Source organism: Canis aureus, chromosome 33 (genome assembly GCF_053574225.1).
Source record: "Canis aureus isolate CA01 chromosome 33, VMU_Caureus_v.1.0, whole genome shotgun sequence".
NCBI lineage: Eukaryota > Metazoa > Chordata > Mammalia > Carnivora > Canidae > Canis > Canis aureus.
This window is the reverse complement of record NC_135643.1, coordinates 7,518,806-7,530,967: the sequence shown is the minus strand read 5'-3', so window position 1 is coordinate 7,530,967 and position 12,162 is coordinate 7,518,806. Positions and strand designations below refer to the sequence as shown.

Sequence of the window (12,162 nt, the reverse complement as noted above, 5' to 3'; positions counted from 1 at the left end):
TCAGTCTCTGCCATGTTTCCTTATGCTAATTTTGTGTGGAATTATTGTTCATCTCTGGCTTAATCAAGTTTCAGAACTTGTATCAGGGAACATCCTCTCTGAACCCCCTACCACGCCAATCAAACTTTGAAATAACTTACCAGATTTCAATTCCGTTTATTTCTTTATATTCTGCAGGAACTTGAGGAGTTTTGGGTGTATAGAGCCCTTTTGGTAGAACTTACCAAGAAGTTGACTTACTGTGTAAAGGCAGAGCTAATCCCTCTCATGGAAGTGACTGGAGTTTTAGAGGTTAGTAGTTTCCCAGTTTCCCAACTGAGATGATTTCAACTAACAAAAAAATCAGATTTTACTAATTAAATAGTAAAAGACTTCTTCATAAAATAAGTCATACCACAGGTAAGTAACAACAGCCTTATTCCTCATTTGTCATGAGAGGGTGTTTTGTTGTTGTTGTTTTTTAATAAAGTGTTATGGCCTCCCAGAAATCCCTTGTAAATCTGGAAGCCATCCTGATTGGGAAAAAAAAAAATCACATTTGTGAAAAAAAAAATAACAGTAGGGTTAAAAATGAGACTCCCCAAGTGTATCTGAAAAACAGTAGGGATAAAAATGAGACTCCCCATTTGTCTTTAGCATCTTTCTTCCTCTGCTCCAATGAAGAATTTTACCTTCTGTCAGTTTAGATTCCCTGCTTGTTTCAGGAAGTAGTGATTCGGTGGGAACAAGGCTTATTTCCATTTCCTAAGGGAGTGAGAAGAGAGTATCCTTACCTGGTTTCTCAGCTTTCTGGGTTTTGTTTTGCTTAAAGAGTTTATTTATTTATTCATGAGAGACACAGAGAGAGAGGCAGAGACACAGAGAGAAAAGCAGGCTCCCTGCAAGGAGTCCAATGTGCGACTTGATCTCAGGACCCTGGGATCACACTCTGAGCTGAAGGCAGATGCTCAACCTCTGAGCCACCCACGCGTCCCACAGCTTACTGTTTTTAGCCAGCTGTTGATTTCAGCGTGTTCTGTCATTCAGTCCTTCAATCAGAAGCATTTTTCTGCCCGGGAACACACACGCCCGTGTTCCCCAAGTGCCCTAAGTAGATGGTGAAAACATTTTAAGGATATTGGACTAGAACATTGTGATTGGGTGTCTAAAATAATGCCCCTCCCCGAATGCCTTAATGGATTCCTCATTCCTGGTTGCAACACACATCAGTTAACTTAACGCTGCTCAGAGAGCTATCTTGCACTCAGATTGGAACCACCCAAATTTATCTTTTAAAATTTCTCAGGGTTGGGGATCCCTGGGTGGCTCAGCGGTTTAGCGCCTGCCTTTGGCCCAGGGCGCGATCCTGGAGTCCCAGGATCGAGTCCCACGTCGGGCTCCTGGCATGGAGCCTGCTTCTCCCTCCTCCTGTGTTTCTGCCTCTCTCTCTCTATGCCATAAATAAATAAATAAATAAATAAATTAATTAATTAATTAATTAATTAATTAACTTAAAATTTCTCAGGGTTCAGATGTGTTACCTCTTCTAATAACTTTGAAATGATTACTTCGAAATTGAATAATTGATTTCTTATTACCTAGTCTATTTCTGTCTCTTGCATGTGAAACTTTTCCCTTCAATAACAGTTGATTATTTTTTCCTAATCTCAAATTCTGGCCCTAATGATTTTTGTAATACTTTTCAGGGTCGAGCAAAACAGTTATACAATGCAGGTTATAAAAGTCTGACGCACTTAGCTAACGCAAATCCTGAAGTGCTAATAAGAACAATTGATCATTTATCAAGACACCAGGCCAAGCAAATGGTTTCATCAGCAAAGGTGAGCAAACAAACCATTTTTTACCCTTCATGATATTTTGTAATATTATCTCCTTAAACTCTGGTCATAGAAGCAAAAACATTTAACTGTAGATACAGAAGTGTATACTCACAATACGTGAATAAAAATAGTGCATCTGTTACAATACAAGGCTTGCCAAAAAGAGAAAAAGCACCGCTTAGAAATTAGACCATCTCAAGAGTCCCCTGAAGTACAGGGAATGTGAGAACTTGCAGAATCCTGCCTCCTCACCCTTTTCACAGAAGTCCCTTCCTCAGCATCCCTGACATTTGGCCTTCCCACCATTGCACGCCTTCATTGACAAGGAGTTTACAACCTCAAAAATTAGGTAGTTCTGTTTTTGAACACTTGTAGTGTAAAGCACCCCAATCTAATGAGGCAACTGTTGCCTTCCTACAGTGTCCACCATTACATTATAAGTACTGCCCTCTAGAACTATTCTATTTTCTTTGTTCCTCCGGTAGTTTTTCACATATTTGAAAACAGCTCTCTTCACCTCCAAGAGTTTCTCTTTTCTGTTTTTTTTATTCACATTAAAGGATCTAGTTTTAGGCAATTTCTTTCCCAAATGACTGAAAACAATTCCCACCTCTGGGAATTTATCCTGAAGACAAAATATCACATGTGGAAGGATTCCAATAGAAGATGGAGCATTACTTTAAAATACTGAAAGCAATATTTAAGACAATAAAAATATTGGAAGCCATGGATCAATAACTATTAAAGCTGAGTGGGTAAATGGGCATTTATTATATATACTATTCTAGTTATCCTTTTCTAGATGCAGGCCAATTTGTCTTTTTGACCTGTCCCTATCATTATTGGATTTTCTTACTTTTGGGATATATCTGTCAGGGTATAATTATTAGGAACAGAAACCACACAGTAATTTGAAGAGGGAAGTTTAATATAAAGAGTTAGTAACTAGTAACCAAGGTGACCAGATGGCTTCTAAGGGCTAAACAGAACTTCATCAACCATGGAAAGGAATAATGAGAAGAGTGTCCACTCTCACCCCATGCCACCCACTGTGGATGGGAGTCATACTTCCTTGGAGAGGGTGTGGCTGTGGCTCACTGGACAGCAGATAAGTTCATTGTGTCGCAGCCAAGGCTGGCAGGCAGGAAGCTACCCACTAGGATGCCAGCAAAACTGCCAGGAAGCTCCCTGGAGTGTGCTTGCCTGGAAACTAGCTTGAATACCCATGGAACATATTGGAAAGCTGTCTGCAGGGATGCTGTTGAAACTCACTGGAATGAGTGCCACCAGATATTCAGCATCCCGGACTAGCACTGCAGGAGCCATAAGAAAAAGACACCTCAAAGCCAGGAAAGATAAACCCCTTCCTCCCACAGTCCCTCCAGTGCCCTCTATTGGCAAAGCTTAACATTGTAGCAGCTGGCAAAGAAGAAATGTTGACAAGATCTAGCCCTAGTATCTATCTCCAACCGGACAGTGAAGAATGATTTGGAGCTGAGAAACAATAAAATTAATAACTAGTACTCTTGCACAGGATGTTCCACGTTCAGCCTGCCTTGGTCATAGAATCAACCATTTTTCCAGAAAGCCCTAGTTCTTTTTGGTGAGGAATGGTATTTTAGAAACTTAAGTTTTAGGGGCAAATATGCTCATTACCGGAGAGAGATAACATTGTTTCTAGGTTCTCTTAGCAGAGAGAATCCATATAAGCCTGTATATTTTTTTATACTTACATGTAAATTATTAAAAGCAATGAACTCATACTGAGAACTCCAATTCTAATTTTTCCAGGTACATTCTGCTGCATAACAAAGTTTTACCTCAAAATTTAGTGGCTTACAGCAGCTATTTTATGTTTTTGTGGATTAGGAATTCTGGAAAGGTTTAGTTTGCATGATTCTTACTTGGAGTCTCTTTCGATTACAGTCAGGTTTTGACTGGGCTTGACTGAATTGGATATCCAAGATGGTTCACTCACATGACTGGCGGTTGCAAATGGGGGCTGTTATCTGCCACTTTCAGCTGGAACAACTACATATGGCGTTTCTATGGGGCTTGGGTTTCTTATGGCAGCACAGTTTCAAGTGGAAATGTCCATAGAATGAACATTTTGAGAGATCAAGGCAGAAAAGGCAGGAAATCTTCTGAGGTTGAGTAGTGTCACTTCTGCTGTATACTATTGGTTATTAGAAGGCTGTTAAGATCAGCCCAGATCTAAAGGAAGAGGAATTAGACCCACCTCTACATGAGGGGAGTCCCAAATAATTTGCAGTCATTTGTAGTGTCTGCCCTCTGGCCACAGGTTATTTACATTCCTCCCACATGCAAAATATACTTATCCCTAAAAGATTTATCCCTTTATGGCATCAGACTCAGGCTCAAGGTCCATTCAATATTTCTTCTAAATCAAGTCTAGGTGCAGGTGATGCTCCTTGAGCACAATTTCACAGGTCACTCTGAAGATCTATGAACTAAAGAGGTACACATACAATGGTGAGCAGAGATAGGATAACTACATTATACTCCCATTCAAAAAGGGGGAAAATGTGTGGTATGTAGAAGCATTTCTGATATCCAGTCATGCATACGTGGCCAGTTCCTTGATTAGGACTTAATTCTCCCTGGGAATGATTCTTCCTGGCTTTGAGTTTTCTCATCTAGATCATTCTTTCTTTTCCATAAGTAGAGGCCCATGTTTGCAGCTGAATAGCTTTCTCCGTCTTTTCTCTGTCCTTAGAAGTTCAGGGCTTCAAAGGTAACTCTGTCCCATTTTATTTAATCTGGTATAATTTCTTTAAAATAGTGTGTGTTTCTTATTTACCTATAGCTTAGTCCTTTTTCTTTTTCTTTTTTTTTTTTTTTTTTAAAGTAAGTTCTGTACTCAACATTGGGCTCGAACTCATAATCCCAAGATCAAGAGTTGCAAGCTCTACTGACTGAGCCAGCCAGCTGCTCCTAGCTTGGGTTTCTTATAGCATGGTACTGGGATATGGGAGGGAGCATTCAAGAGATCTTGGAATGGTCTCATCCTAAGAAACCAATGCAGAAGCTGCAATTTCTTTTGACAGGCCATTGGAAATCATGCAGCATCATATCCATTACGTTCTGTTAGTTACAAGTGAAACACAGGTTCAAGAGAAGAATTAGGTCTCATCTGTTAATGTAAACATCAAAGAATTTCTAGTCACCTTTAATCCACATTGATCCCACACTAAAGGACTCATTGTAGTCTTACTCTTCTCATGTTTTTAGTTCCTTTCTCTAACAGTGAGAAACCCAGCTCCTGTTTTCATCAGTGTATTTGTTTTGCTCAATACTAGAATGTACTGCGAATAATTTCAGAATTATTAAAGCATACCATTGCAGGGCAGCCCGGGTGGCTCAGCGGTTTGGCGCTGCCTTCCAACCAGGGTGTGACCCTGGAGACCCGGGATTGAGTCCCACGTCGGGCTCCCTGCATGGAGCCTGCTTCTCTCTCTGCCCCTCTCTCTCTCTAAATAAATAAATAAAATATTTTTTTAAAAAAGCGTACCATTGCGAAAAAACTAACTAAAGTTCAGTATTATTTACAGCTTTTTGTCTTTCGTCTGAGAATATATAATTGAAATAATGTGTTCAAATGTTACTTTTTAAAAAAATCTGCTTCACCATGCTTATGTTACTCATTTGAAGAGCAGTTAGATTCTGTTTGTATTCTATTTGAGTTCCCCCCCATCCTTAATATTTTTTTTTAGTATGTAAAACATGAACCTATTTTCTTAAGTTGAAATAATTTTACTAAGATATCTTCGTTTTCTTTTATTTCTGGGAGTTTCCTTGGATTGTAGTTTTTTAATTAATTAATTTATTTGAGAGAAAGGTAGCATATACGTGCATGCGCACCTGCGAGTTGGGGGTGGGGGACAGAGGGAGAGAATCTCTAGCACAGCCCTTGCTGAGCATGGAACCCATCAGGGCTCGATCTCACAACCCATGAGATCATGATCTGAGCTGAAGCCAAGAGTCAGACACTCAACTGACCAAGCCACCTAGGCACCCCATAAACTAGTTCTAAGTATTAGTTCAATATGATCCACTGTTTGATTTTTTCTTCTTAGCAACTCCAATCATATGTATATTGAATTTTCTTTGACCATCTTTCATTTTTTATCTCTCTGGCCATTTTTACTTTTTTTTTTTTTTTTTAAAGATTGGTTTATTTGTTTGAAGGCAGGGGAGGGAAGGGCAGGTGGGCAGAGGGAGAGGGAGAGAGAACTCTAAGCAAACTCTGTGCTCAGCACAGAGCCCAGTGCAGGGCTCAGTCTCACCATCCTGAGATCATAACCTGAGCCGGACACTTAACTGACTCTGCCATCCAGCTGCCCCTTTACTTCTTTACCTCATTTTCATCATCTTGTAATCTTGCCCCCTACAACCATCCCCACTACCATCACCCTAATTAAGGTTTATTATAATCTGTTCTTCTTTGGGCACTTTTTAAATTTTTATTTCTAATATGATTTTGCCTATTTCTTCTTTCTTCCTTAAATTTACTCAGCTTTTATGTCACTTCTTCCTGTTCTCGGTCCATTTCTGTTCTTAGTTTGGGGCTTATTCAGGATATGTTTTTCCCCCATATCTCCAAATGTTTATTTGGGAATATTTAAATCAATTTAGAATGTTGCATTACAGTTTTCTGCTTCATAGTTTGCTTTCAGGAGAGGACATTTTTATGAGTTGAAGAGCTTTGATTCTCATTTTCAGTTTCCTTTTATGTAGTAATTTAGTATAATAAGAACTGCTTATGCCCCTGCATTTCTCAGACAGAGATGGCCATCTGGAGCAGTTGATGAGAATTCTAGTTCAAGAGTCTTCTGTCAGTGTAGCAAAGGTTAGTTTAATGAACAACTTATGGTGGGAGAAGAGTGCAAGGGAGAGTGTGTTCTTTGATTTTTTGAATTTCCTTATGTCCTACAGGACCCTAAATTTTACCCTTTATTTCTTTATCCCCTCCCTGCTCGGCCTAAGGGGCTCCCTAAGGGGCTCCCCTCTCTTTTTTACTCATCTTCTCCCCCATAGGCATTGCCTTTCCAAGACTGCCTTTCTAGAGTTTCATGTACTTTAAGTCCCTTCTTATAGACAGTGTTTCAATCTGCCAATAGTCTTTTCTCAGTATTTTTATACTTGGGATAGCCTTTCTCTCTCTGAAGGTGACAGTATTTACTCTAAGATCTTCTGTTTCCCTATTCTCCTTCCCTTGTATTTTTTTTCCTCAATCTCACCTTGATCTCTGCAATCCCTTGGAGTGGGAGCTTGAGAAATGGTTCTACTGGAAATTGGCAGGTAGTCTTAACTATAATATGAAGATGATAGTGTTCTCTGTATTCTAGTAATGCTGGCACATGGGTTTTGTGCAGTTTACTTGCTGTTCTCATTGATCTGAGTAGTTTTTAGAGGATATATTGGGAGATTAGTTTTACATGGTCACCATTACCTCAGCTACTGGAAAGCTTACTGATAGCATTTTAATCCATCCTATATATAATGCTGTGTAATGCTATGCTTTATGTCAAATGGGTAGAGTGGGCCTTTCACTTTCATTTTATGTCCTGTGAATTTTGCCTTGATATGATTTTGCTGAACTTTTTTGTTATAAAACTTTTAAAACAGAAGGAATGCAAAAACTGGCCTCAGGACAACTACGTCCTTCATATGACTGATTTAATCCTTACAGTATACACAACAACCAGCTGCAGCAAATACCAAAACTGTATTTTTGGTTTTTTGCTTTTTGTTTTTAAAGATTTTTTTAGTGATCCCTGCACCACTGTGGGGATAGAACTCACAACCCCAAGACCAAGAGTCTTACACTGAGCCAGTCAGGCGCTCCTATTTCTGGTTTTTAAAAGAAAGAGGGAAAATCATTATTCAGCAAATATTCTTTGACATCTACTATGTGCCATGTTCATAAATACTTTCTTGGCTCATTATGTTTCTTTTGAAATTAGCTATGTTAATTTTAGGAGCTTGAATAAAACTTTTCTTTGAAACGTTGATAGGTTTTTAAAACATAGCATACTAAACTTTGAAGAATAATAAAAAGTATATATAAAGGATAGCATTTTAAGAGCTAATTAAATTTTTGCAAAATTGCCTTAAATTTTATAGATTAAAAGTTAATTTTTAAGTGGTTGAGTCTTCAATAAAACAAATCTTTGAGAGTATTAAAGCTCCTTTATTTTTGGTATACCAAATGCAATGATCAGCTAAAATGACTTTAGCTAAATGCTTCAGTTTCATTTACTATAATCGCTTGTGCTTAAGTGGCTATTTTTCAATCTCATTATTAGTTTTAATGTCTAGAGTACTGATGTGCAGGGATTCAAGTATCTAATAGACAGTGGTAAAAATGTTAGCAATTCTCTGGCAATGTATATTTTGGCCTCATGTCTTGATGTTTTTATTGTAGATGCTGTTACATGAGAAAGCAGAGGCTTTACAAGAGGAAGTGGAAGAGTTATTGAGATTGCCTTCTGATTTTCCCAGTATTGCAGCCTCTTCTGAAAAGGCATGAAGCTGTCTGACAAGCACTTTCAAATATGAATGATTTATTGTACATATTTTTATTAAGTATTCTCTATCATTTATAAATGAAAAAATACATTTTAATTATATATTAAGAACTGTGGATGATGTTTGAATATACCTCTCACCCTTCCCACTAATAATCCATCTTCTTCAATACTTGCACATTATCTCTCTGCTCAAAAATCTAGTGTCCACCACAAAATGAAATCCAACGACCTCAACATATCTGCAGCTTACCTTTATAGCCAGACCTTTTATTATTCTCTTATACATTTTTTCATCAAACTAGACTATTTGAAATCCCAGAATTTTCCCTGGGATTTCCAAACCCTCCAGTTCCTAATTGTTTTATGCTACCCCTAGTATATGAAAAATTAGTTTAAAATGTGCTGTATGGGGGCACTTGTGTGGCCTAGTTGGTTGATCATCCAACTCTTGATTTTGGCTCAAGTCATGATCCTCAGGGTGGTGAGATCAAGCCCCGTGCCCCCTGGCCCTCCCCCAACTCATTTGCACACACATACTCTCTCACTCAAGTAAAAAAAAAAATTTTTTTTTTTAATGTACTGTTTGGGGACACCTGCATGGCTCAGTGGTTGAGCATATGCCTTTGGCTCAGGTTGTGATCAGGATCAAGTCCCGCATCATGTTCCCTGCAGGGAGCCTGCTCCTCCCTCTGCCTCTCTCTCTGTGTCTCATGAACAAATAAATAAAATCTTTTTTAAAAAACATACACTATATGCTTCAAATGTCAACTACAAATTCTCAAATACTGTCTCCTCTATGAAATTGTCCAAGTCCATCCTCATCCCACCCCATACATGGGTTCTTCCCCTCCTCAGAGTATTCTGAGCCCTTTATTATGCTCGTGGTTTTTTTCATACCGCTCATTTGAAATCTCCTGGAGGGTCTAGACCTTTTTTATCATCTTAGTATGCCACATGGCACTCAGCCCGTCCTTCATGGAAAGTAGGAACCTGGGCAAAGAATGAACACTACCCAAATTAACAATTCAAAGATTCTCATTAAACACAACTTAAATATTACCTCTCTCCCATCCCTTTTTTAGATTTATAGTTCAAATGTACATGGATGGTCATCTATAGGAAAAAAGGTAATAACTAGCAATGTTTTTGAGCGCTGGCCTGGCTTAAAGTTTTACTCGCCTATCTGAGACATCCACTGGAAACATTGCAAGAAGATCCACAGTCTGAGTTTTTTGTGCCTTAACATTGTAGACTATTAGAACCATCGTTTACCTAGTAATTTCTATAAGCCAAGTACAGTTATACGTCCTTCATATGACTGATTTAATCCTTACAACAACACTGTAAGGCCCATATTATTATTATTATTCCCATTTTACAGAGGAGTAAGCTAAGACACAGATAAAATAACTTTTCCGAAGTCAGGTACAAGTTAGTTGCACAGGAGAGATTCAGACCCAGGCTCTCCCATCTAAAGTCTATGCACCTAACATTCATACAATATTGTCTTAGTAGAATCTGCCCGTGGTATCCCTTCCTAAGTGTCCCTTTCCTGGCCTTGATTTTATCCCTAGCATTACATCTCTTCATTTACACTCCACCCTTCATAAGAACCAAAGTATGGCATCCAGTGTCTTAGTAAAACCTTGGGCTTCACTACACATGTCCCACTTGTTGCAGCTAAAGAGGTTCTAAAAGAGCAGCTGGCTAGCCTGCTGGCCACTTGGGATGCGCTCCTAGTGGTTCAGAGCCCAGTCTTCATTTTTTCTTGAATCCAGAAACCTCCATTTCATTAATCTGTCCAAGTAAGCAAGCCTGAAGGTAAGCCCGATTCTTGCTAAACCAATTTACAAGAAACTGAGTAGTAACCTCGAATTAATTTATTCTTATTTATTTTTAATTGAAGTAGAGTTGACCAACTTAATTTAGGATTAGAGATGGCAAGATTGCGGGGGAGGTGGAGGTGGTGTGGGACCTTTACAGAAACCAAAATAGCTAGATCTGCAGTCCAGGATGACCTTCCCCTGCCCCAGTCAATGGTTTTCTAGGTTAATTCTACTAAAAGGCTGTATGAAGCGTAATGATGGGGACTTAGTCCTAAAGATTTTAAAATGTAGAGAAATTTAAACACTAGAGAAGAAGGGAAAAGTAGATCAGTGGGAACAGAGTGAAAATAAAAATAGACACAAATACACTTAAGAATTTAGTATATAAGAACGTTTTTCCAGTTCAAGTAACAGCAACCCACACAGATCTAGTTTACACAAAAAGGAATATTTAGTGATCACACTGTCAAGCCACAGCAGTGATAGAACTGGCCTCAGGACAACTAGAACCAGAGCCTCAGCATGATGGGGACTTGCCACCCCTTCTTGATCAGACAACTCTAGACTTCCTTACACATTCACGATCAAAGCAGATAAAGCTCTCTGCTGCCAACCCCAGGTTGAAAAGTTCCCTGGGACGGATTCTAATGGTCTGATTGGTCTTTTGCCCACCCCTGTGGCCAGGGTGTAGTGTTTTGGTTTTGTTTTCATTTTTTCAGAAGTCAGGGAGAAGGGGTTGGTAGGCAAAGAAACCAATAGCTACTACAGGCTATAGTCCTGACTACTTGAGTCCCAGTGGAAAAGAGCAGTAACTTAGTGACTGGAGTTGGAACAATTGGCTACATTATGATTTAGAAAAACTGTAAGCTGAATTTCTACCCATCTCCTTAAACCTGATTCAATTTTAGGGAAATGAAAAGATTTGAATGTGAAGTCTTTGATGATGTCACCTGACTGTACTGAAGCACCAGGAATGTACCTACAGTTCCTTTACATCAGGCTTGAAAACATTAAAATTTCAGCAATTCCAATGTGCTGTCTACTTTTCCTTTTAGTTTTTATGTTTTGGGGGAGGGGTCGGGAGAGGGGGAAGCTATGAACCAGCTCACCCATTTCTAGGATACTTAACTTCCCCAAGATCTTTCTAATGTCCTGGCTTCTTTTGATTTGCCCTATGAGCTTCAACAAACCACCACCAAAAAAAGGCTTTTCTATTAGGTACATCAAAGTTTAAATCTTTTCAAAGCCAGCTGCCCTCTCAATAAATATCTAAACTGATATTTTTTCAGGAAGGACTAACTAACACAAGGCCCTCCTTCGCTTTATGCTTCCATTTGTAAGGATCACAAAAGAATCACTGAAGCTTTTGAACTACATCCCATTATGGCAAAGGTAACACACCAACAGTATGTAAGCATTGTTATACTTGGTTTTCTTTGACAATTTCCAGTAACTTATAATTACATTGATCAGTGTATATTTTCTTTCGTTACTCTTAATGGTAATAAGGATGACAAGAAACTATCATTTATTGAGGGCCTTGTCATGTACCCGCACTACTAAACATTGTGTATGTGTTATCTAGGCAATTCCTCTAGGCCATGTTATTTTTTCTTCTAAATATTATAAACAAAGAAAATGTGGCTTGACCTGGATCACCCCATTAAATGACAGAGCCTCATTCCTGGAACATGTTAATAATTCTTTTTTATTATTATTGTTGGGTGTATTTACATTAGGAGCTACCCTACAAGTGTTTGGAAAAGAGTTAGTTGATCAAGATGGCAGACTGAGCATATGTATATTAGCCCTTCCTCCTGCCTAAAATCCTGTCAAATAATTAAAAATAAAAATTTGATGTGCTAAATTAGCACACTTCATTTCCTCCATTTTGCATTTTAAAAAGAGTCTTTGATCCCTTTCTTCAGTAAGTTGTTACTCAAGTGATAAGTGGCCATTTGG

General features: G+C 38.7%; 1 protein-coding gene across 5 annotated transcripts in view; it reads left to right on the top strand.

Moving 5' to 3' along the window:
* Positions 1 to 8,482, top strand: part of HELQ (helicase, POLQ like) — a 42,554-nt gene extending 34,072 nt beyond the window's left edge. For all 5 annotated transcript variants that reach the window (XM_077882746.1, XM_077882745.1, XM_077882747.1 and 2 more), the window contains 3 exons: positions 178 to 291; positions 1,686 to 1,820; positions 8,269 to 8,482. In XM_077882746.1, the coding sequence (XP_077738872.1) occupies positions 178 to 291; positions 1,686 to 1,820; positions 8,269 to 8,373 (354 nt within the window). In that variant the 3' untranslated portion in view covers positions 8,374 to 8,482. The remainder of the gene's footprint in view (positions 1 to 177; positions 292 to 1,685; positions 1,821 to 8,268) is intronic.
* Positions 8,483 to 12,162: the final 3,680 nt, after the last annotated feature.